The following is a 26,114-nucleotide window of genomic DNA, read 5'->3' as shown; positions in this document are numbered from 1 at the left end:
TAAGTACTTTATTTCACATGCAGGCTTTTGTGGACTACAGGATCTCTGGGATTTTTCAGTGTTAACAGCAAGATAAACTTAAATTGGACTTCATAGAAAAGGAGGAAATAAAAGACAAAGCTTCTTTACTTAGGCTTCTTTTCAACTGCAACCCAGCCTCATTCTTTTCTGACTTCCACAGGTAATCAAAAAAAATTCATCAGATACCACAAAAATTAATAACTTTCAAAACAAGTATTACAGTCACTATATACAAAAGCTAGGGTAATTTTGTCTTTTTGAAAAGTACTCACTGTATATAAATATATTCATACTATACTTTTATCCTAGAATTACCTCCAGCAGTATCTGCTGGAGCACATAAAAGCCAGACCTCCTCTACTTGTCTGACACACAGCTAAAAGGAGGGAGCACTGCCATTCTTCCTTCTTGCAAACCCTCAAAGCGTTAAAAAGATTTTAAAGAGAGAAAAACTGTTCTAGGAGCATATTTGCCGCTCTAAGAGTATCTCTCTTTGCTTTTAGTATCTACAAGCACATACTATGCAAACACTATGAGTGCCCCTGACCTTCTCTAAGGGATTCAGAACCCTGTTTAAAAAATACAAATTGGTGGTAGACATACTTCTCTTCTAAATATTCTGTACATCTATGGAAATAGAACCTCATGGTAGCTCTGCAGGCCTGAAAGAATATACATATTCATACTGCAGGGTTTCCCTAACTTGGTAAAGTGATCAAGCTAGATGATTCCATACTATGACACTTTAATATGCTTAAGATATTATCTGTTCTTTGCACCTTCTAGCTATAGATGATGGCAGTATACATTTTCTTCTTAATAGCCTGTTTCAGTAAACCAATAAAATTTTCTTAACCAGATAACCACCACAGTAAATACCACCCAAACCTGAAAAGTCACCTAAAAGATATGCTTTTGGTGGGTTAAAGTTGAGGTAAAATTAATAAGTAAGACAAGGCTATTCCCTTGCCTACAAGTATATGCCCAACAAGTATTTCTTGTGGGGAAATTAGGATGTTGGTATCAGCCTCAAAGTCAGCCATCAAGCAGCTGCATCACAAATAAGAAGGAATCAGGGCCTTAGTGATGAGAATTTTGACAAGAAGAGCAGAGCCACCAATATCAATGACTTCTGGGGCTCTACAGTGAGAAAAATAAATATTTTGATGAAAGTGTGCTAGAAGAGTGATAGACTTGGTGTTACTTCTGCCTTAAACATTTCAGGTGGCACATGCACGGAAGGAGACACACACACATCCCTAATGACACTCAAAAAGGCATACAGCCCTGTGAAGGCCACTTCTGGAACAGAAGTGGGTTCCCTTTGGGTGAATACCCTGGCCCTGGAAATAGCCTGCAAGAGACTCTCCAGCACTCCCAGGAGCCATGTGCTCAATACAACTGAAGTGAATGAAGAATGTATGTCTAGTATGTATCTTTCCCTTACCTAGCCTGCTGGCAGATACACCTGATGTTTGATTCACTTGCTGCTAAGCACAACTACCTCTATCAGGCTTGGAAATAAAATTTTGCATTCTCCCAACCACTGACAGCATTTACCAGGCAGAATAAGTGGCATTTAGCACAAGGCAGAAATGTCGCTTTTGGTCTGGAAGGCAGCAGAGTAAAAAGGCTTAAGTAAAATATTATTGCCTAATTCCTTCTGCCATAAAAGGGAATTTAGAAACTTTTGAATTATGCAAGTGATTTGCAAAACAGTGAGCAGAATGAACAGTCCTATTGTTTATTTTCTCCTTTACCCCAAATTTGCAGACTTCCACCTGCTTTCATTAGGACTGGCAAGTCCTCAGATGACTGGACTGTTCACAGTGACTACTGCTACACCAAAGATCTTATCTAGGTGTATCTGAAGTTGGCAGGAAGACAACAGCATATGTGCCAATTCTTTGGCAAGGGAAGAACTCAGCAGCTACAGCAGGAATGGCTGCCCTGGGCAGCTTTCTTTCGAGAAGCACTAAAAGTGTTCTGCTGCTGAGGAGTTCACAGCTGTGCCTCTCCACCTCTCCTTCAGAGATCAGAGTACTCATCAATGTCTTCAGCTGTAAGAGATTCAAGTTGTCACACCCTGTAACTGCATACTTTATGTGGTGGGAGGGAAGACTGGTGTTCTCAGATGCAACACAAATGTTTTTTTAAAGTCCATCTCGCAGTGTTGCAGAGCATGTGACTTCATATTAATGACCACTCAAAGAAGGAACACCAAATGTGACACCTGACTGAAGTTTGACTAGTTTGGTCACCTGGGGTGAATTGATGACTCTGCTTCTAAAGCAAATTGCAAATATTTTTAACAGATTTAAGCTGTTACATCAAGCAGCACTGAACTCAGGCCATCCTGATGCCAAATCTCAACTACTGAAGCAATTCACTAAGACCTAGACAGGAGAATGGTCATTATGTCCTTATTTTTGAAAAGGAAAAGAAAAAAAAAAGGCAATTGAAGAACTGCAATTACCAAAATCACTTATGAAAAGTGTTTTAGATTGTATGAATAAAATGTGAGATGGTTTTAACTATAACTTGCTTAAATGTCACTGGTGGAGTACTCCAGGGGTTGATACAAGAGCTGATAGGGTTTAACACCTCCATTACCAACCTGGATGTTGGGACAGGGTGTATTCTCAGCGAGTTTACAGACAATCTAAAATAGCAGGAGTGGCTGATGCACCAGATAGTTGTGCCACCATTCAGAGAGAAATGAACAGGCTGGAAAACTGGGCTTAGAGCAATCTCATGAAGCAGAAATTCATTTGGGGAGGAACAAGCCCACATACTAGAACACACTAGGGACCAACATCTGGAACTGGCTTTACAGAAAATGACCTGAGAATCCTGATGGACAACAAGATGAACAGAAGCCAGCCATGTGTCCTTACAGCAAAGACAGCCAACAGTTCTCTGCCTTACTTATGGTGCCAGCAGATTGATGGAGGTCATCCTACTCAGCACTGGTGAGGCTGCACCTGGAGTGCTGGGTCCAGTTCTGGGCTCCACCAGTACTAGATACAGACTTTGTAAAACAAATCCAATGCAGCACCACAAAGACCGGCAAAGGACTTGCATCTGTGAAAAGGCTGAGAGAGCTGGGTCTGGAGAAGAGTCCAGGAGGATCTTATCACTGTTTATAAATACCTGATAACGGGGGTAAAGACAGAGGTAGGCTCTTCTCAGCAGTGTCCAGCAACAGGATGAAAGGCAATGGGCACAAACAAAAAAAACAAAACAAAAAGCAAACAACCAAAACCAATCAATCAACAAGAAAAAAACAAAACAACCCCAAAACCCCCAATTAACAGGAAGTTCTGATCTGAATACGGGCAAATGTTTTTACTGTGAGAATGGTCAAACACTGGAAGAGATTCCTGAGAGAAGCTGCGGAGTCTCCATCTGTGGAGATACCCAGACCTTCAATGGACATGGTCTTGGGCAGCCTACTCTATCAGAGGGGCTTAGACTGTTTCATCTCCAGAAGTCTTTTCCAACCTAAATGACCCTGTGATTCTGGGAAATGAAAAGTAAAACCATCCTACCTGCATAGCTCTGTATTCCATTCTCCAACGTATTAGATGAAAAAGCATTTATTTTGGTTAAAGAAACTATTTTCTCAGTCTATTTATATCAAGTATGTCAGATTTCTGTTATCATTGGGATAACTGGCCCATATTTGGTTTGTTCAGGAAGAATTCCACTACATCCTTGCAAGGACTCTGGACCTAATTTAGAATACCTAATACTGCAATCTTAAGCACCACCAACTGCATCAAAAATGTATTAGATAACAGAGTCTCCTTGCATACACCATAGTGATCTGAATAGTTACATTACATAGGAAGGTGGTTGGTGACACTGTGATCTTTTCTATTACCTCACACTTGTACGCAGATCTTTGTATTACCACCATAACTCTGAGTCTAAAATATACTGCCTCTGCAGCTCGGCTTACAATGTGGGCTCCATACTGACACTCACAGGCTACATAAATATTTGTTACGCAGCCAGTCTCACTACAAGCTGAGTGCAGGCATATCTTTCTAAGATTGGCTTGCAACATTATAATTTCAATATACAATTCAATATATTTCCATTTGAATTTCACTGCATCTTGCCTGTTGTCACTGTGCAAATGGATACTTCCTCTTTCTAACTGAAAAATGGGCTAATGCACCCATGACATCATCAACGAACAGGGAAGTTCACAAAAGGTGTTAAAAATACTATAAGGAAAATGCTGGCTTCAATTGCCTTAAGAAACCCTACAAACCTAACAAAAAACCCTCAAAGTACCAAATCTCCCAAAGAACTAATGGACCGTCCCAACAAAAACCCCACAACAGAAGGATGTTATTACTTACCTGAATTATTGATGCTGAAACAGATGCGAAGTTTATTTATATCTACTACTCCTTTAAGACACCCAGCCAACATTGTAAAAAAAATCAAAGGAATATTATGGTCACAGCAAAGAAAAAAACAAGCTTATGCCAAATGTTTCTGCCCACATCAAGTGCAAGATATTACAGGAATGTTCATGTTACTGTACTGGATTCTTAAATCTTAGAGTAACTATTATAATCTTCCAAGAATAGCTCCTGGTTTATTCACCAGAGAACTCCTTAGTACGTGTTAAAAAAACATTAAAATACATTTTCAAGAAAATTCAGGTCACTTTGCAATACAGTAGCTACAAAACATTTATTTTTTAAATAAAAACATTTAAATCATCAGGTTTTGTAAAACAGTATATCAAGTGTTTATCTTAATCTTTTTAGGGTAAGCACCTTCAGTTTTATGCTAAAACAATCAACATAAATTATTATTTGGTCAGGCTATCAACCTACATTGAAATAAATATCCATTTAACCAAGACAGGTCCCTTAATGCATACCAGATTTCCACATCTTTACAAAAAATTTTTCTGGTGATACGTGAATTACAGACTGAAACCGTGATTGAAATTATGTTTTTTTCTTTTTAATTTTGGTGAAGACCGGTCTATAATTTTAAACTATAAAAACAATTATAAAGCACTACAGACTATAGCTTAAAAAAAACCTGCATCACATCAGAGAAATATTTGCAATGGCTTACCTAAATCGTCTCAGAATAAGAAATGGAATACAAACTCCTAAATTACTTAGAATGCATTGAGCTGGCCATATCATATGTCCCAATTTTATGGGAAATTATCCATTATCCATTGAAGAGGAATAGAAATCTTTGTTTAATTACAAGAGAGATAAGCCACTAATAAGTGAAAATAATCTAGCTCAAAGAGCTTTTTACGCTGATACTATTGATTACAAAATATAGGGTGCAAAATTCAACACTTAAAATCATATAAAACCTTAAAAATACAGAACTTAACAGAAGTTTACAAGTCAAAATACTTCAGCACCTGAGATTTTCCTGTAGAAAGCTAAGTAGAGATACTTTCTTCAGAAACACATAATACAATCAGCTCCTTTTTCTCTCAGTATTACACAGGAATAACTGATCAAGAAAGAGTTAAAATATACGTAATGCTCAAAAATTCTAATTAAGTCTTGAAGGTAAATGTGCGATTAATCTATACTTAAAATTTGATTCATGACTTTACTTTATGAAAATATTTTGTATTAAAACTGGAATAGACAATCTATTAAAGTGTTCTGATGAAATTAAAGTCGAAACAGAAGACAAAGAACAGTATGTGACTTGAACCATGTCAACAGAAAACTAAGAATACAGCGACAGAAACAGGTTTGAAGAAAATGCAGTAACAATCTGCTATGTAAGCATTTAGATTCACAGACAGCTAGTGGTTTTGTCTTTACTTTTGGTAAACTAACACTTTGCAGAAGTTCTTTTCTATTTTCACTTTGAGAGCTGGGAAGTTACATTTTCTATGTTCTGCTCTGTGTGATTAAGACTTCATGATTTCGTTTGTATAATTGTATGTCATCTTCAAGGTGCACACTGTAGTGCATACAGTCTCAGAACAGAAACTTCCTTTTTTAATCCTTTGGTTTTGAAGCTTTAAGCAACTATGTATTCTGTTTGAACTCCCAGAACCCAGAGAAAAGAAGAAGAAGAAAAGATTTAAACACAGGTCTTAACAAAACAGTATTCTGATGGGAACACAATAGTTTTAGTCTAACATTATCTAATTTTATTTATGAAAACTATTTAAATGTCAAATGATCTGCAAAATTAAGACTTCAGATATGGAAAATGAGGGATGTTCCTTTAATTCTAAAAATGCTTTCATCAGGGAAAGTATACTGTATATTTGGTTTTATTTAATCATTCACTTAGTGATACTGTAAAAAATGAAACTACCAGTGTTATCAAAGCTAAATATTCCTCCCCCCACAATTAACTACTTGGAAAATTCTGGAAACTTTCCATCACTGAAAACCAGTCAAGCACATCTGTTTCTGTCCTTTGATTCCATGTTTCCTAAATATGAGTAAGCAGGCACTCAGTAGTACCTTAGGAAGAAAAGCTACAGAGATTATACTGAAAGATTTAATATTAAATTATAGCAGTTTTAAAATTAAGTGCAATAAAATGCACCATTGGCTCACTTAAAACCAATTATCCTTAAAACACACCAACTTTCTTCAATACAAGGTGCAGCAGAGTTTAAAAAACAAGAAGGGGGACAAACCCCCTCCACCACAAACAAAAAATTCAAACCCAAGAATATTGCTTTCAGTGCAAACACTGTAGTCTTCAAAAGGTTAAGAGTACAAATATTTACGTTCCAGTGTATCCTTACCTACAAGGAATGTTGTTTCACATTCAAAGTATGTCAAATACCTTTACTCCCATTGCAATACTGAAGTTTACCCTCTCAAATCGATATGGTGGTGGCTGAAACTGAAATGTTTATACAAGCAGTGTAACTTTCTGGAGAAACTAAGCAAGTTCTCACAATAACCAAGGGCAAAAACCTGCAAATTCAGCTGCTGGTTCTTAACCAATTTTAGTATCAAATGCCAGCAAATAATCACCTCTTTAATGAGTGAACAGAGCCTCCTGTACCTGCACCTTAAACCTTGCCCCTCTCACTGAACCTACAAGCTGCAGACCACCACTAATCAGGTGAAACTCTTCTTGACAGAACACAACCTCGCTCTATATGTCATTTGGTTTTTTTAATGTGCGAAAGTTCAATTTCCAAACTTCTCAAACCAAAAAAAAAATATTCTGTGACACAGTAGAGGGAGGTGGGCATTTTATTTTAATCATTCAAAATATACTTACGAAGTTCACCTAGAATACGATTTTGCGGCATTGTGCTTTTAGAATTACTAGCTGGGATTCCAAGGAAAATTTGAAAAAGGCACCTACTACACTCAATTAGCTGCCCATTTTAATAATTTTGGTACTATTTGTCACAGTACATCAGGAAACAGCAGCACAAAGTGTTAGACGGACAAGAATTTTATATTTGTTCCCCATTATGAAGCAAACATTTTTAAAAAGAAAGGCACTCAAGACAGAAACTCTCTCTCCAGTTCATATATAGATGGTCGACAAGTTTTGCTCTTCATTCTGCATAAAGGCACAGTACAGTCTCTATTTTGACCTTCCACATCAATATCAAGTAATGAGGGCATGTGGCAATTAGTTCTTTCCTCAGTATCCGGCAAGAAGTTAACATCTGACTCTACATTGCCCTCTAAACATTCAGAGTCTTTAGAGTTTGGTTTAATAATACGTGGAATAATCTGCCATGCATCTATTTTACTTCTTAGAGAAGAAGGTCGAGGCCTTGAGATGGCACTTTGCTTTTCATTTGAAACACCACTGTGATTGCTTCTTTGTTGAAAAGATGGGGAGGGCAGAGTTCCAGGAACTGACAGGACAGGGAGTCTGGAGACATCATTGGTTGAAGCAACTCCATTAGCTAGGGGAAAGAAAGCCCAAAAAAAAGAGGCAAATTTAAACTACGTGCCTTCTTGAATTCTTTGCCATTTTTAAAACTGGGTTGCCATAAACACTGGTGACTTTTCTTCCACCACAAAAAGGAAGAAGTTTGTACATTGTGGGAAATCTCCTAAGACAAGATCAGTGGTGCTCAAGTAACGTGCTTGCATCTAGACTCAGTGCAACTGGCAATCAAAATTTACTTTTTATTGCTACAAAAGAGATGCAGAGAAAAAGCACTAACTCCCCAATAACTGGATGAATATTAATACTGGAATAAAGTCCCAAGAACTTCTCCAGTTATTATGAGGAATTACACATGCATAGAGTATAATGAAGAATATCACATTTAAGCCACCCCAGAATATCAGTAATGGAATTTAGAACTTCTTTTCAAAAACTCACTGATCATGAGCTTATGTATTTAAATGCAAACCAGATATAAAGATATTATTTTGTGCTTAAATTTTTATCAGCAGCTTAACTTAAAATTCGTGGAAGTTCTTAATCACCTACCTGTGGTCTGAAAATGGTTCCCATCTGATAAGGTTCGTCTGTGACCCAACATACTTAACTTTGTGGAGGAATCTTTCGGCACGTTTTGAAACTCTTGTTTCAGATCAAGACTAAAAGGCTCATTTTTCAATTGTGTTGAAACTGTGTTAGGAGCCAGCTGTATCCTTTGTTCTCTCTTACTTTCAGAAGTTTGAGATGAGAAATTGTCAGTGGAACTACATCGACCACAATCAACAAGCACAGTGCTTACAAAAGCATCTTCACTATCAGGTTGAAGTAGGCATTTTGTGGAAATGGAGGGCATAGAGAGAAGATTCACAGTATCTGCAGCTGGATTTAGGGATGGAAGACTTGTTTCCTCTTTCTTGGACTGCAGTCGTGTAGGGCTGGCACTCCTGCGGAATTTTGAAGCCCGCTGAAATATTCCATCACGCTTCTTCCTCTCATCTTTAGGCAAGAGCTCATCTGGACCCTGTGATTTGTTCAGTTCTCTGATATCTAAGCCCAGGGCAACAGATGCGAGGAGGACAGCACACCCATACAGCACTGAATCGGTCTTCTTTTTGTGCACCGTCCTGTTCAGACTGTTTGTAGGTGTCATTTGAGGAGTACTGTTTGTAGAACTAGCAGAGGTTCCTTCTTCAAAGCTCTCATGTTCAAGTGTGTTCTCTCCTTGATCATCTTTCCAAAGAGGTAGATTAATATAGGCCTGATTGGGCAACTTAATTGGCTTTGGTCTTTTACTGTCCAAACCTTCAGGGATAAGTTTCTTATCAGTACAGGCACCTGTAAAACATTACAGTATTTAAGACTGCAATTCAGCTGTTTAGCTATGGCATGTCTCTGCACATGTACCTCATTATTTCCTTTAAAATGCACAAGTGGTAACCTTGAAGGATAGTGTATAATCCATTTAGATGCTGTCAGAAGCTCAGATTCACATTTTGAGTTTCAGAAACACATCCTGTGCCTAAACCTGTTGGTGTTTGCAACACTTTGATAATACTTTTTAAATAACACAAGAAATATTTTGGTGTATGGATTACAGAGAAGAAATTTACTATACACAAACTGGCAGATAAGATCTGGAATATATTCTTTACAATACTTTCAATTCAGCTGAGTTCCAAACTCCAGTCAGTTATTAGAAATTTTTCCAATTAATTCATTAGGTCATGGTGATCTGGAGTAAAAAGTAAATTTAACAGCTTACACCTAATGACAAATAAAAAGGAGGTATTATTTGATTTGCAAGTGTTATTCTACTATAAACTACTAAATGCTAGAGAATAAACATAGAAGTATTTGAAATTCAAGTATGTTAACTTTGTGTACAGAGTTATAGTAGTAAGCTAACAGATCTATAAAATTACTATTTGTGAAGTCTTGATTTATACCCCTACCACTACACATGAAGATTAAAATGCTTTTTTCCAGCAGTGTCCAAGCAACTTACTATTTCTTCTTCCAGATGGCATAAATCTAGTTGCTGGTATGGACACCAGGTTATATCACAGGCTTTTTTCCTGACACTGGTAACTTAATTTTCTCAGATAATAGAGTCCACAGTATAGAAAAAGGGAGGCAAACTTTAAAATTATTATTTTATCGTCACTGCCCATTTATAGTAATGGTCATAAAAAGCAACATGCAGCTATTACATTCCTGATCCTAAAGGGACCAAATATGTTTTCCCTTGTGATTTACCTGTAAATAGCAACATGCTGTCTAAAACATTTTAAGATTTAAAATCTACATTTGTGTATTGAAAATTTATATAATAGGCCTCATTCAAAAAAACCAGGGCACTAATATCTGGGAATATATCAGTGCTTACAGGTTTTTAAAAAACTACGCATTTTTGGAACAACTATGCAGATCTCATAACAATGTCATCAACGATTATTTAAATGTCAACACAACTACTGCTTTAGATTCTTTTTAAAAGAAACAAAAAAGTGGTGACTGCAGACCTCACATACAGAGTAGTCTGCAACTCAAAAACATGGAAAAAAATCTCTTCATGGTTCTGTTCACAGACTATATGTATTTCTCAGTTATTAATGATGTAAATACAGGGGTTTTTTTCAGAGGAAAATGGTTGGCAGCATGATTTTTCCTGTAACAATCTGCGTAATCCTTTAAGGAATTCAACCAATACAATTTATAACATCGGAGGTAATCTTGATACTATTATATGGCTGCTTTTACTTTTTCAAAAATAGCTCTTACCTTGGTCCACAAATAGTGAAGCTAAGGGAACACCCTTCTGATTTTTCATTAAAACAGTTGACCAAGGGTTGCTGCCATCTGAAAGGGGTCTTACTCTGCAATAACAATAGTTATTTTGAGATTACAGATCCATGCTCACATAAACTTTGTGAGAAAATTACTTTTCTTTTCAAACTATAAACCTGCAGTACGTAACTTGAAAACCTTCCCAAAGGTTTAAGACGGAGTACCATTGAATCATGTGATTATAAATGTTAACATGCCTTAACGTCAGGTATTCTTTTTATGATAAAAATTTCACACCTAAAAAGCAGGCCAATGAAAAATGGGCCTTTGCTACCTATTGAACAACACGGGTTTGTGAAAACCTGGACAGTTTCATTGTCTCAAATAAATGATGTAAATATTGGAAGTTTATTAAACATAGTGACTTGTAAACAAACAAAAATAATATAAAGCCAGTTCCAACTGATTGTCTGGAACCAACTCTTGACACAGGTAACTGAGTAGATATCCTTACTAAGAAAAATAAAAAAAGGCACTATAAATAATTGTATATACTAGAGAAATAAAGAAAAGAATTCTTACTATGTCTGGTTTTGAGCCATTGGAAAACACAATCTGTAAATAAAGCTGTCCAGCTGATTTTCATAACCCTTTCACCCTCTGTCAGCATAAAGGATGTTGCTGGTGTGAATTGTGCCTCACATATGCCAAATCAGTCAGTCTTACTTAATGATCCTGAAAATACCCAGTGGAGGCCATGCTTGCAATTCCTCAAAATAAGGTGAGGAAGGGCAAGAAAGACAGGCCATGAATGTCTGGTATGCACTGGTAGCTCAGCATCCCAGTATGTTCCAAATCTCAAAGAATCAGAGATAAAGGGTAATAGATAAGAATCAATAAAACTTTAACATAAGTAGGTGTTTTATCCTCAAGACTAGATGAGGGAGCTACCCATCAGGATTGTAAATTCTAAATTAATTAAAAGGTAGGAGTTCTTGCTGTAACTAGAGACAGCAGAACTTTTTTGACTCAACCTATGCCACTACTAAGAATGCATTAGTATTATCAAAAAACCAAAATGTAGTAGACATACTTGTCCTTACAATCTGCACGATCCTTTGTTTGAACTGAACTTGGTCCCCATGTACAACCTTTCTTTTTAAAACTTCTCTTCACATCTTCAAACTCTTCTTGGTGATATGTTGTGCTCCTTCCCCAAGTTCTGTTGCTTTCATCTGAAGTTACTGGAAATTGAATTTAAAAACACAAAACCCACACACATAAATACTATTTCTAAACCCAAAATATTTTGACAGAACAGAATATCTTCTGCACTGAAAAACCATTTTGACACACTAACACACTGGGGCAGAAAAAAAAATGAGAATTTTTTTTTCCTTTAAAAAAAGCACCACACAAACTTCAGTGATCCAAAAAGATGAGCAAGAAAGAAAAGTAATTTATGAGCTGACAAGAAACCCAGATTAAAGATAAAGCAGCAAAGCAACCACATTTTCCATGCTTCCCTTAACTGAGAACCTTGTATTTAGGTAATTCAGACAAGTGAATTAGACTGAGCACTTAAGTTCAATGAATAAAATATATTCTGTGGACAACTGGTATCAAAAGAAACAGAATATTCCAGTTGTGACCATGATTAACATTTTCTTTCTCACTACACCAAAACAAATTATACTTTAAAGTGTCTAGCCTCCATTAAATGCTTAGTCTGTCACTGTCTCAGCTGATAAATTAAACAGCACCAGCACCTAGGAAACATAATGAAATCTTGCCTTTTTTCATAACCCCACAGGGAAGTTCATATTCACTTGTGATATCTACATCTTGCTGGTACACATACACACTGTTTCTTCGGCCATTAGCTGTGTGTGTATCTGTTTTTGGAATCACTGAGGAAAAATTAGGAGAACGTAGTAGAGATCTTAGTCAAAATTATTTCAGAAACAGAACTGTTTCCCTTATATTTTTATCTTTGGGTCATAAAGCCTGGATCTATAAAGGCATTAAGCATCTTCTAATGATGGGTTTTCATGGTAGGGTTTAAAGGACCCACTTTCTAGGACCCAACCTGGGAGGGTAGATTTTCACATGCCACCGACTAACTGAAGCATTAGCTTGGTATCATGATGGCATGCATACAGATATGATGGAGAGACCTAGGAGAAAAACAATGTAGCCAGTTATAACAGCATGATAAATGAGGGAGCATTTACATGTCCATGGTTCTGCTGTTCCTTCACTGTACAGATTTTCCTCCTTCCCCACCATACACCTTGCCAGCAAAGCTTACCCTGTAGCACTGTACTTCCCTTGCCCACCATCCACTCATCTTCAACCACATTCCTACGGAATATGTACCTTAGTGGTTTTCCTTCTCCCTCCAAAACACTTTCCAAAATCAGCAGAATTATTTTTTATAAGAAATTAGCTAGATTTTTCTTTTAACTTAACATTTAGATTTGAAAGCTAGACTTGCTCAAGACAAAGTGAAGCAGTCAAGTAATCAGTTGTTACATATGCCTGTTCAAATCACCTCTATTTGAGCAAGTCGTCTTGAAACAAAGACACTTTGAAGTTAAATCAAGATAAAACATTACTGTGGGAAAGGGAACTTATTTTGCACAGGTGCAGATGGGTGTGGAAGCTAAATTGTTTCAGCTAGATACTCCTGAGATATTTGATAAGCTTTTAGGTAAAAACCTAAGGATTCAAGCTCAGAAGCAGACATGTACTTTTAAATGAGAGCCATATGTTGTCCTGCATGTTCAAACCCTATGAATACAAATATTTCCTCAAATAAAAAAAGAAAAAAAACTCCTCAGTGGCACTTAGCACACATACAAGGAGTGGCACTGCAATAGCTTACACAAGGCTATGCAATTAAAAAAAACACAGAAAACTCAAGTTTTCAGAACCATGCCAATACCTGACATCTGTGCCACTTTCAAGCATTTCCTCACAGAGCAAAAAGAATCAAAGATAAAATGAGATAGTTTATACATAATTATGACATTTTACTAAGGAAAGACTTTCTTTACCTTTCTGCAAAAAGCAAAGCAAACCAACCAACCAGAAAGACCCACCATATTTTGAGGACAGGAAACTATTGACAACGCAGATAGTCTGTCAGCTAACATCTGAAAAAGACCTGATTTTCCTTACATCTCACACTTTCATTATGAAAAACAAGACAGTTTGTCCACCTCTCTCCTTTATCCACAACATTGCCAACTGTGTCCACTGCAGCTCAAACAAATACTGAAGTGCCAGAGAAGACATCACTGCTTCCCTTTAGACATTAACAATGAAAAGGATTTCATAAGGGAGAGCTGTTACAAAGGAGATGAGAGATCTGATTTCTATCCAAACTTTAAACGAAGTGTCAGGCTGGTCTAAAATTCAATCCATCTTTACAGATTAGCTACAGAACAGCATGGAAAAATCCTCATGCATTCTGATTTTCCCTTTTCCTCATTTATAGCTGACAAAATCAGATTCTGAAGTAATCTCCCTCACAGGTGACTGTACTTGCAAGAGAAGGCAAGCAACATCCATAAGCAATCCGCTGGAACAGGTTTCACTGATTTCATAAAGAAAAGTTTAAGGCATTCCTCTCTGAATATGGATAATTAGACAATTTACTTTGCACAATAGATCAGACAGTACAAATGCAAGCAGTGATTCCTGTAGGAACTGTTTTATCTGTGTATATGTCATTCCCAATTATAAATGCATACTTCTCTGTAATAACATGATTGTAATATCATTGTATTCTTGGTACCTCCACTATGTGAGTATGAATGTACCTTCCCTTCTGTTATCAGTATACATAAGAATGTAGACCTACAAATGTACCCACAAATTTTTTTTGTCTCTTTTTCCTATCTTCAAAAAACCTAAAATAAGATTTCTTCTGGACTTAGGCCTGCTTAAAACTTGATTCTCTTTTGACGTAAGAAACTTGGGTTATTGGCTCATTCTTTGATATTTCTATATTACAAGACTCCCTTACTCTATGAACCTTTTTCTTGATCAACTCCAATACCTAATAAAAACTTGTTTTCCATCTTAATTGGGTTCTAAATGTGATGCTTTCCTTTTGTCATAAATTTTGATTTGCCATTGTTTTATCCCAGTCAGTTTAGAAATTAGTTCCCAAAGTAATTAAACAAAGATACAATTTAAAGCATTCACAGTAATTTTGAATAACTGACAATTTTTTAGCAAGATTATCCCCCCTTTCAAAGAAGATACAACTGTTAGAACCAATCAAGGGATGTGCAAATCAGACAGAAATCTGCCTGGAATTTGACAGGACTACCAACATTACAGTATGTATATGGAACACTCTCTGCTGATCAAATGAGTGGAGACTTACATTGTATAGCTCGAAGACGAGGAATTATTGTGGGGCTACTTGATGGACTAGAGCTGTTACTGTTTAAACTCCTCCTCTTATCCAGATTGGGGGATGCCTGCACGGTTATTTTGTGCTGGAAATCTGTAAGAAAGCAAAACAAATCAGTTCTAATGTTCTGAATAAAAAACTTGTCAGAAGAACATGCTGCTATACTTCTTAAAACAAAGTTAATATAATGAATTAAACTTCATTATATGTATTTTTTTTTACAGTTAAGAGATACACATACTAAAAACTTTGAAAAACTCTAAACGTAACAATTAAGATTTTGAGTCAAACAGACAGGACTTCACACCTTCATGTGGTGGTCTTACAAGAACATGAATAACAGCAAGTTGGTACAAGTGGACCTGATCTGAGACACATGCACACCACAAGCTGTTATTCAATCTTTTTGGTTGTCACGGGAGGGACAAAAAATACCCCTCAGTATTTCATCTCAAATGAATCAATACTCACGACAATGAGATTTGCCTGATTTTTTTAAACATGTAATTCTTATAGAATATTAAAAAAAGCCTTAACAATGAAAAGTTACATTTATTCGTGTTAGAAAATCACGACAATAAACTACACAATTACAAATACTTATAGCAAAGTAGTAAAAAAAAAGAACAACAAATACTGAGGAGGAAAAAAATTTATGAAACTAACCTCAATATGCTACTCTAATACCCATCATCAGTGCAATTATATTGTACACTAGACTGAGAACATAACTGTCTCAAGGACAAGTTCATCTGGATGTTCTTGATAACAAGGAGCTAACTGCTATTCTGAATGAAAATATTTATTTTATCACTGCTTCAAGTTAAATATAAGCGGAATGGAAACAAAGGACCAAATATTCAGTTGAAGTTTGCAATCCAGCATAAATCTAACTAAAAACCATAAATTTACCATGTTTGTTGGGGAGGCTGTAGGGTGGCTTTTATCCTATTTGCTCTTATTTTTAAAGTAAGGAAAAATATTTCACTACTGCTGAAATAGTACTCTAAATATTACTGCCCCCTTTGTGTCTTCCCAGCTACCAGACAGCTACAATTTGGTCAGACTTGTATTAACACAGTGTCAAGTTCTTAATGCATTTGTAATACACTGACAGACTTGACCTGGAAGCCACTGGAAAGGAAGCCCATCAACCTCAGGATGCTGGTAATGAATTTGAAATAATAATGAAGGCTCTCCAACCATTGGTGAAACCATGAATTTGTGTAGTGCTATCTGGTGGCAACATTAAAAAGGCACCTCTAAACCAGCCCTGAGAACTGAAAGACCCTCACTGTCTACAAACACGCCTCCTTTGCAAAGGGGGCATTTTAATGCATTCATAGGTGGAATGAAATGCTCTAACATTCAAATTATACCATATTTGCATTCTGAAATCATCTGCTGCTGCTATTAATACGGGGGTTTTTTTGCAAGAAATAAGGCACTGAAGATTGTAACTGCTATGTAGTACTTGCAACTGCAGTAAGTGTGCAGTTTGGACCTACTGCACCTGTACACCTCCAGTCCTCTCAAAGCACTGTTTTTCTGCTTGGTACTTGCAATTTTAGGGCAAATAGCACTGATATTTGATCATATTAGAAAGTTCTGGCATGAACTAAAAAGTACTTTTCTCTCTGTACAGAAACAATGATAAAAATCTGAACTTTGAACCAGTATTAAATCATGTGGCCCTCACGCCAGTGACCTTTCCCTCCAAATGGGATGTACTTCTAGCTGAATCATTCTTTCAGATGAAAAGAGGACTACTTCATGAGAATACGATATATGAAAGCTTTTCCTTATGGGGAGGGAGCTACACAGTTCTTACCAAACCCTTCTGTGCATTACAGTAGAAGAACCTGGCAACAAAATAAAATAGGAGCCAACACTGAAAACATGAACCATAGAAGAACTGAAGAAGCCATATTTAATCATTAATGCCTGATGAAGGCATATTTAATCAATACACATAAAGTGAACTTTTAAAAAATTGCAAACCTGAAGGCAAACTAATTCTGTGTCCATCTTTGAGTTTTAACCGGCTTCTTTTGAACTTGCCCTTCCTTTTCTTCACGTTGGGTTTTTCTTGGTTTAACTGGAATATCATGATATTCAGCTCGCGCTCCAGCACATCGATCTCGCGTTCCGCTAACTGCTGCTCACGGCGCTTCAGCAATTCTTCTTGAGATTTTTGCTGAAGAGCTGCTCTTGTCAACTCCTCTTCTCGTGATCGAAGCTCCTGAAGACAAGATTCAGAAAAGAAAAACTAAGTAATCATGTGAAGGAAGTATTAAAGGACATATGAAGTGCATAATACTTCATATCTCCTGATTTATTTTTCTGATGCACTATATACATGCCACATGCCCAATCTTCTACCAGTCCTCCATTCTGAATAAACTAAGATTCTGTATTCAGAATCAAGCATTATACAGATTTCCTTTAAACCATTTAACTTGAGTCACTGCATTTAAAGCAGGTAAGCAGTAGCAGTGGGGACAAAACATGCAATGAAGATTATCAGCTGACAGCCCAGCAGAAAATGCACTTCAAGTATTTCACATGATGAGAGACCAGCACAGCATGAGGGGTGCTGTTGGATAGCTCCTACGCTTTAACAAAAAGCCAGTGACCTGACGAATACACAAATTATTGCCTTTATCTTAAATTCCCTAACCTTTCCTGTTTTTCAGTCACGTATTAAGTAGCACTTTTCTATCTAGGAAAGCAATCAGTATTATGCTGAATGGGGATTAGTGCAATCGGATAAACTAAGTCATAAGACAGCTGCTTTTTAATTAAATCTAGCAGGTATCTGTAACATCACACAGCTACTAACCACTGAATTACAGCACACAGACTCCCCAACCACCACTCTCCGAAGAGTTGCTCTTCTTTAATTTTTTTCCATTTTGGAAAAGGAAAAGCTTTAGTAAGGGAGCCAGTTAATTTTTCGGGGTAAATGAATACCCAAGGCTAAATAGCTGTAAACCTAGCATCTTAAAAATATCTTAATCTTCGGTTTCCAAAATCTGTTAAAATACATTTGAAATTTAACACCTCCCTAGTTTTAGACCTTCCTTCATAGTATGGGGCATGCAACACAGGAAACAGAACACTTACAGTCTATATTGATAATAACACTGTACTGAAAGTATAGGAAAAGGAGAACGAGATGTGACCCATACTATAGATGTTTCTCACTACGTATTTTTTTCATATGATTGTGTAAATTCCACTCAATTCAACTCAGAAAACCATCATTTGAAACAAAGCTATGCTAAAAGTTCAGGATATCTAAGAATTTTATTTCTATTTAAAATGAATTAATTTTTACACTATACAATTTTATAATTGTGGTGTTGCTTGGTTCTGTTTGTCTTTGTTTCATTTTTATTTCAGAACTGACTGCCCAATTCTGCTCATTGGTATATAGCAATGCTGTATGCCAGAAGAATTCCTTATTTCATACCGTTAAAGCAAAAAATTACTTCCTGAACTGTACTACCTCAGTATTTTCAAATGAGGGGATGTTCAAATGTTCTTGCCAAAAAGACTATGGATGTCAAAAGACAGGTTGGCACTGAAGCAAACTGGTTGAGTGAGAAGTGTCTGTTCTTCAGAAAGATACTTTCTGGGTTTTTTAACAGCTATAGCATGCGTACACTGCTTATCATGGGTTTAAAATTTAAGTGATATGACTGACAAATTTCATATGGTATACTAACTTTTGAGTGAGCTTGTTTCAACACAATATTGGAAACCAAAGGTTTTTTTAACTGACCCACTTAACATACAGCATCTTGTTAAAGGCAATTCGGCCTCTTGGAAATTCAGACCACGCCAGAAAGTAATGCTTTGGGTTGTGTTCTTCTGTTTGCTCTTTTGTTCTTTCTAAAGATACTTAATAACTTAATTTAGAAACTCCTGAAAATCCTCAGTTTCTTCCTCCTCTGTCCACTCAAAACAGGGCAAGCTAAAATAAGGATTGAAAGCAGAAACTACATGAATTCAGATTTAGAAAAAAGCTACTTTAAAGTTTCAATAGAGATCTTTATTACTGCATTAGTACAGTAATAAAGGTACATTAAGAGACACTGCTCATTTTCCACCTTTCACAGCCCTCAAATCAAGGTTCCATAAATCTCAGCAATCAGGCAAAAAGTGAGGGCCTGTTCTGAAATGGTAGACAGTCTAGAAGAAGTAAAAGTGTTTCCTCAATGAGAGATTAAGTATTTACTCTTTTCCAAATAAACTAATTAAAACCAGACTTACTGCAATTAGTTAGGCAATGTTTCCATACCACTCTACAATTAAAACACTCATTGTAAGGAAGCTTGGAAAGAATTCTATTTTTCAGTTGCTCAAGAACATTTGTCAAAATAAGATTGTGATCTTCTCTTCTAGTAGGTGTCACCATCACTCATTTGCAGTAAGCCCTTGAGGAAATTCCTCCAGTTCCTCTTTTACAGGAGGAATGAGAGTCCATGCAGAGGATTTTTGTTGTTTTATTAATATTATTATATAAATGCTTTATAGACATTACTTTCTCTCTAGTAGCTCACAGCAAAATTGACAATGTGCCAAATTAAAAAACCGTGCATATATGAAAACCTCGTCTAAGTCAAAGCTACATGTTTTCAGTCTTAAAGAAGTATACCTCATTAGGGTAGATGCCTCTGGAGATGCCCTTACTTTGGCATACAAAAAATAAATTTCATTTTATCTTTTCCCCTCCCTAACTGAGCTTAACTCACTTTTGCAACAAAAATATGACTCTCCTCGTAAATATTTTCACCTGCTTATTTAACCCTAGAGTTGATTTAGTCAGATTTTTCTTGCACAGGAAATCTCATACTAGGGTAATGCCTCCAGAAAAACAAAAAATAAACAAAAGACCTGAACAGGAAGGCCTGTTACAATTGCTCCCAGAGTAAAAAGAGGGAAATTGCTGGTTGAGCAGTTGCTGGAGGGGCCACAACCAGAGTTATGTTCTATGGCAGGTTGAGGCAAGTGAACACAGTAGCTGGTGACCCCACGGCAATTAAAAAAAGGAAGCCTCTACTCTCTGTAGAGGAACCATAACTCAACTGCAGAGGAAGAGACCTGACAGCTCCTGAGGCACACAGCTCAGCTCTAGCTCTGTATGCCTACTGCAGGCAGAGCAGGCCACACCACATACTTACCCACTTCTGTGAACCAAAATGAAGAGGGAAATGCAGAGTGTAGAAGAAACAGTAGACAGGAAGTATGTAACAATACTGCAATCTTATGGATGATCAGTAAATTCTAATACCACTATGCTGATTTTACAGTACATATGTAATGTCATACCCAACACTAGCCAGAAGTCCACACACTGCCATTTGTGACATTTGATGAGAACAAGTGAAGGACAAACAAACATTGACTGAAAAGACAGGAGTGTAGTTCTTGATTTTGTCAAACTTGGTGACTACATCTTCCATAAAGTTTCTTCACAAGTCACTGCACCTTGTCTTCCTTGTCCAGAATCACTTCATGAAAAATAACAGCAAATACATCCTGGGCAATACTTATACTGCAAGAAACACCAGGAAAGAAGGCATTTGCTTCTTTCAGAAGCATTTCTAACAGACTCGAGCACACCTGGCCTATTCCAACTGTTATCCTTATCAAATTGTCTAAAGGAAATTATAAAACTCAGGGTGGTTAAAACCAAGTTGGAGTGAGTGTAAGAGAAAATAAAGAGAACTGACAGTGAGTATTCATTTAGTACAAACATATCATGATGTGAGAGTATGGAACGAAGATCAGTGACAGAAATCTGAGTAATAAAAGAAACTAGATTTGCTGATTCATGTGTATGAGCTTGACCTTATTAATATGCCAAGAATATGTTTCAAACCATTGAAAAGCATCCATATGATCAGTCTGTTCATCAAGAAGAGAGATAAAAGTGTAATTCCATTTTTGGAAAAGAAGCCATGGGAGGATACAGTCACAAAACAAGAAGAAAGGCTTTTCATTCTCACAGCTGAGCAGCAGCAGTAGAAAATTCACAGAAAATATTCAACAGCAGCTGATAATTTGCGGTCATAAAGATTAGCATAAGGGATAAATTCAATTTAAGCGATACACGCAAACATGCAAGAAAAAAATAATACATTGTAAAAAAAACCCTAGAATGCCACATTTACACATCTACAATCTGTTTTCTTCAGGGAGGCAGATGTGGATATCTTTCTTCTTCAACTGTTTGTGTATTTGTATGAGTACATTGGTAAGCAACAATTCAAAAGTTCAGAACTGCTGTATCACATAAACACACATACACATATACCCTTCCTTCACTGTCATGCAATTAGAAAAATCAACTTACTTTTTCCTTGGTCCTCAATTCATTAAATATCTGCTGAATTTCCAATTTCCAGTCATCTTGCATGGAGTGGAAAGACTCTTGAGGCATTTCAGTCATAACTGCCCCTTCAATGGCAGTAAGCTGTTCAAGAATTAAGGCAAACGATGGTCGGATATGAGGGTCCTGCTCCCAGCATTCTAGAATTTACCAAAATCCCATCAGTTTGTAAAAGCACATAGAAATTTTTGAAGAACTACGTGAATTTCAAGTTACTTGCTAGTGCATTTCAAGTTGTAATGTGTTCCCTTGACCTGCAAGACATCCCCAGTCCTGTCTCAATTTACAGAAATGACATCTACCTACCTACCTACACAGAGGATTACTTTTGTACTAACAGTATTTTTTTTGTCTATTTTTAGCACCTGAAATAGCAAAGCTAGCAATATTGTATGGAAGAAATACACGAAAAAGCAAAAAATTCATTAAACACAAGGAAACAACCATTGGCAAGCAATGTTTATTTCTCTCTAAAATATTTCCATAACATTTTTGACACTCAGGAAGAAACAATTAAAAAAACCCTGGCATTTGCAATTCTTCCCCTTGGGATTTTAATCTTATCTTGTATTAATCCATAGTATAATCCTGTAATTTATGAAAATTAATGCAATTTCAGAGTAGAGTAAAATCTGTGAAATCAGAGCAGAAATTGTATTGTTGCTACTGAAAAACTTATATGCAACACTGTAACACTGTATGGCTCCCTCAGAAACATACGCAACACCCAACTGCTGTGTAAAGAAAAAATACTTGGTACCCATCACACTGTAAAATAAGGTACTTATTTGGCAACCCCATGATTATTTCATACCCCCAAAACATAGCTATTTAAATACATAGGAAAAAAATGGATACCTTTCATTAGTTTTGCAAATGGTTCAGGGCAGGTGGATGGAATGGGCAAAGTGAGCTTATTGACAGCTACTCCATAAGCCACAGCAAGGCCATCAATGCCACGGTAAGGAACTTCTCCTGTAAGCAGTTCCCACAGCAACACTCCGTAACTAAAAAAGGTAATTTTTTAAACAGTTATTTTCTGAGAAAGAAACAACAAGAACACAAGAAAACACAAACAAGTATCTGTCCAACCATGTATTCAAATTCATGAGGATTTCCCAGCCACAGGTGAATGCCTTTAAGTCAGGTCTACTTTTGTCATCATGCACCTTTCCAGTTACAGTGATTAAGGAAATTGGGTGTGACTTTAAGACTGGCTCACACTCTTATTCAAAATGTAACCCTGAAGCCAGTTCTATAGAAATGCTAGTGTCACATAAATCTGACTTACAATAGGAAGCCTGAATGACAGGAAAACAAGCAACCTTCTCCCCACTAAAAACCAAACAAACAATAAAAAGAAATCCTCAGCAGAGCATTCAGGCCATTTCCCTTTCCAAATATTTCACAGCTATTTACTGAGAGGAACATACTTTCTCTCTTATTTTTTTAACTAGCAGTAATAAAAATTACAGAAAACTCCCATCTTTATCTGGAAGTTTGCGTTTCCAATCCCATCGTGTATATATAAAGTCAGTTAACTTGTCACTTCCCACTGAAGATGCAACAAGATTGATAAATTATTTCATGAACACACAACTAATTTCTCCATACTAGAAAAATCCCCCCACAAAACCCAAACAAAACAACACTGTTTCCCGCGAAAGGTGGTGGCATGAAGAGATATTTTCTAAGTGTCGGATACAGAAATCAATCACAGGAATTCCTATTACAGTAACAATAACCGTAAGAATTTCTGCAATGCTCTCCACTCTAAGAGCCGGGTGTTGCTTTTACCTTCTTTGGGTCTGTATGCCCAATGCTTGGCTTGTTCCAGTGACCCAAGCCCCTACGCCCTACAAAGGGACAACACACTGGCTGCCGTGGCTCTGGAGCTCTTATTCTACCACCACTGAAATGGACAGCTTTCACAGTCATTTTTGCGGAAGTGAGAATTACTTCTTTCAGAATGCTAGCCTAAAGTGGATTTTATGACTGGATTTGGTTTGTTGTTCCTCCCTTCATCTCCACACCCCCTCCACTTCTCTTCCTGCCAAGGAATCACTACCTGTAGAACAAGGATACAAAGGACAACCCACCACTGCTTTTGAATAGTAAAGTGAGCAGGCAAAGGAAAAAACAGAATACGAACTATTGCTCTTGCCCCTTCTCTCCAAGTGTGCAAAGGAACCACCTGCAAGTTTTGCAGGACTAGACTGAACTCTCCAACACAAGAAGAAAAGCATTCTGCACTGGGGAAGTGAGGGCTGTGCACCCCCTAGGACTAGAAATGACACCTCAAGTGGAGTAGATGTGACAGGGAGAAGAACACACACCAGTTAAGGTTTTCTATCACTGCCTGCCTAATGAGAAAAAGTCAGTCAGCATTATACAACACCTTACAACTTCACTTTAACAATTAATAAAACAGCAAACTACACAATATCAGCACAAATATCAGGACTACTTGTATGGTCTGTTTGCCTGAGAATTTTGGCATCTCATAAAAATCTTAAAAACTAATGAATTTACAGTGCTAACATTTCATCAGAAGCTGAAGAAAACAGACTGCATCTGCAGCCAAAAGAAAAAGGAATTTAAAAAGTCTTGGGCTTCATAATATTTCCCTCATAATTTTTCTGGTCTAATTTATGCATTTGATTGTTACTCAAAGAAGGTTAAAATAATGAATTCCATTTTGTTTTAAAACAGTGGTATTCTGACCATAATGAATACAACACTTCCTGTGGTACATACGCATTTTATGCCTGATGGAGGAATTCTCCTGAACTACAGCTCATCTGTGTCCTTGGAGAAAGCATTAAAAAAAAAATCTCTCAGCAAGTACAGACTGTTCTAAATCTAAGTAATTCCCTTGTTCAGACTATTTCATATGTATTTAAGCATGAACTCTGAAGATCAGCAAAACACTAAATTTAACTAAAAAGAAGTCACCTTTTATAAAAAAAAATGTGTTACACTATTAGCTTTAGTTGTATTTATAATTCAAGCCTTTAATCTTAGGGAGCTCTCAACAGTGTCAAGAAGGTAGTTGTAAAGTTTTAAACAGACCAACACAGTAAAAGCCTTTTAATGAAAGCAGTCTTAATGTCAAGTACCAAGAGCCAGCACTATGGGGAAAAAACTGCAAGGAGGAAACCTAAAAACATTATGGTCTTGATAGGCTGGAGTTTTTGGGAGGTACTAATCTGCCATTATCTAGGAAAAGCTGTTAACTCTCTCAACTACACAAGTAACTACTTTGTGTACTAAATTTCACCAGCTCACATACAACTGTCTTATGCATACAGCATGAGCTTCTAAGAATTAGCTTTTATTTTAAGAGCAAAAGCCAAGTCCCTTTCCATCGTCAGCAAAAGGCCAAAGCTATAAGCATGCCATTGAAATACCACTGAAAATTTTTAAACCACAAAAACGAACACACTTCCAAAAATACGCTAATTTTTTTCATTATTAAAATTATTTTCCTTCAAGCAAATGTGATTGAAGCCTTACTATATCTCACTCCAGTGAAAACTTGCTGATTTTACATATTTTAGGAGCTGAAAATCTGAGGTAAGGTTCTCCAAGTTTCTTTTACTCTACAGTCCATCTTCTAGAGCAGAGGTTACTGAGAACTGCTACATGAATCACTTCAAATTTATACAAATGTTCCAGGCAAAAGCAACTGCTAACTCTGCTGTACAGTAGATGCTTTCTGGCTTTGCCAAGGGGTTGTACAACCAGGACACATGTTACTCTAAAGACCACTGCTGAAGCACACCATCAGCACTTGGAAATCTGTGGGCATATTTGCACTTTCAGGCTCCACACAAAACCAAGACTGACACACCCCTCAGAAATGTGTGATGACTGATGGAAGGGTAGGGTTGGAAGAGCAGAATTCTTGCTTGAGAATTTGGAAGCATGTGCCAGAGTAAAATAAGTAACAGTAGTTAAAGGTCTGGTTTGGAAAGCAAAAGGATACACGTGCAGGGCCTGGAAAGCACTAGTTCTGCTATCCAGGATGACACCTGAGAACATACAGCCTGGAAGGCTCTGCATGAAAATACTCCCACAACATTTCCGAGCACTGGCAGATTCTGGAAGACGAGCTGGAAGTGTGAGCTGCCTCAACTTGAGCAACCTCAATTGCTCTTTTTTTTATTTTGTAAGAGGTCTGCACATTTCACTGAGAGCCTCAGCACTCAGTACATGTAACTGAGGTTTAGAAATTTGCTGAAACATACTGTGTTCTTGTTTTAGAGAGACCCATATATTTAAACTGGTAACCTGAAGGCTTTTTAAAACAAAAACCACTCCTGTAACCAGGATATTCTTTATTTGCTTTTCTTTTAAAGAAAGAGTAAAGACAAGCAACAGAACAGATCAAAGTGCAGTGAGCAGAAAATGTTTAGAAGCTAAGAAGGTCAAAACTATACTGCAAAACACAGCCTTTCTACTTAAAAACCTCTCCTGTTAGACTTCCATCATTGAACTAAATACTTACATTTTTACAAGAGAGGCGTGCAGAAGAGAAGGCGAAGAAGAGAAATACTGTAGGTTCCAAAAATG

At 36.9% G+C, this 26,114-nt stretch overlaps 1 protein-coding gene across 2 annotated transcripts in view; it reads right to left on the bottom strand.

Annotated features, from left to right (window-relative positions):
- Positions 1–4,715: 4,715 nt before the first annotated feature.
- The window catches only part of MAP3K21 (mitogen-activated protein kinase kinase kinase 21), a 41,338-nt gene continuing 19,939 nt past the window's right edge, over positions 4,716–26,114 (bottom strand). The window contains exons 3-11 of one of the 2 annotated variants that reach the window (XM_066178796.1): positions 22,398–22,546; positions 21,504–21,679; positions 17,141–17,381; positions 15,110–15,232; positions 12,504–12,620; positions 11,804–11,954; positions 10,705–10,799; positions 8,473–9,258; positions 4,716–7,936 (exon numbers count right to left, since the gene is read on the bottom strand). In XM_066178796.1, the coding sequence (XP_066034893.1) occupies positions 7,521–7,936; positions 8,473–9,258; positions 10,705–10,799; positions 11,804–11,954; positions 12,504–12,620; positions 15,110–15,232; positions 17,141–17,381; positions 21,504–21,679; positions 22,398–22,546 (2,254 nt within the window). In that variant the 3' untranslated portion in view covers positions 4,716–7,520. The remainder of the gene's footprint in view (positions 7,937–8,472; positions 9,259–10,704; positions 10,800–11,803; positions 11,955–12,503; positions 12,621–15,109; positions 15,233–17,140; positions 17,382–21,503; positions 21,680–22,397; positions 22,547–26,114) is intronic. The other variant, XM_066178797.1, reaches the window with a different exon arrangement.

Source organism: Chamaea fasciata, unplaced genomic scaffold (genome assembly GCF_029207755.1).
Source record: "Chamaea fasciata isolate MVZ Bird 193981 ecotype frontalis unplaced genomic scaffold, bChaFas1.0.hap1 SCAF_3, whole genome shotgun sequence".
In the NCBI taxonomy this organism is placed as follows: domain Eukaryota; kingdom Metazoa; phylum Chordata; class Aves; order Passeriformes; family Sylviidae; genus Chamaea; species Chamaea fasciata.
Note: the sequence above shows the minus strand (reverse complement) of the source record. Positions and strands in the feature narration are given on the sequence as shown.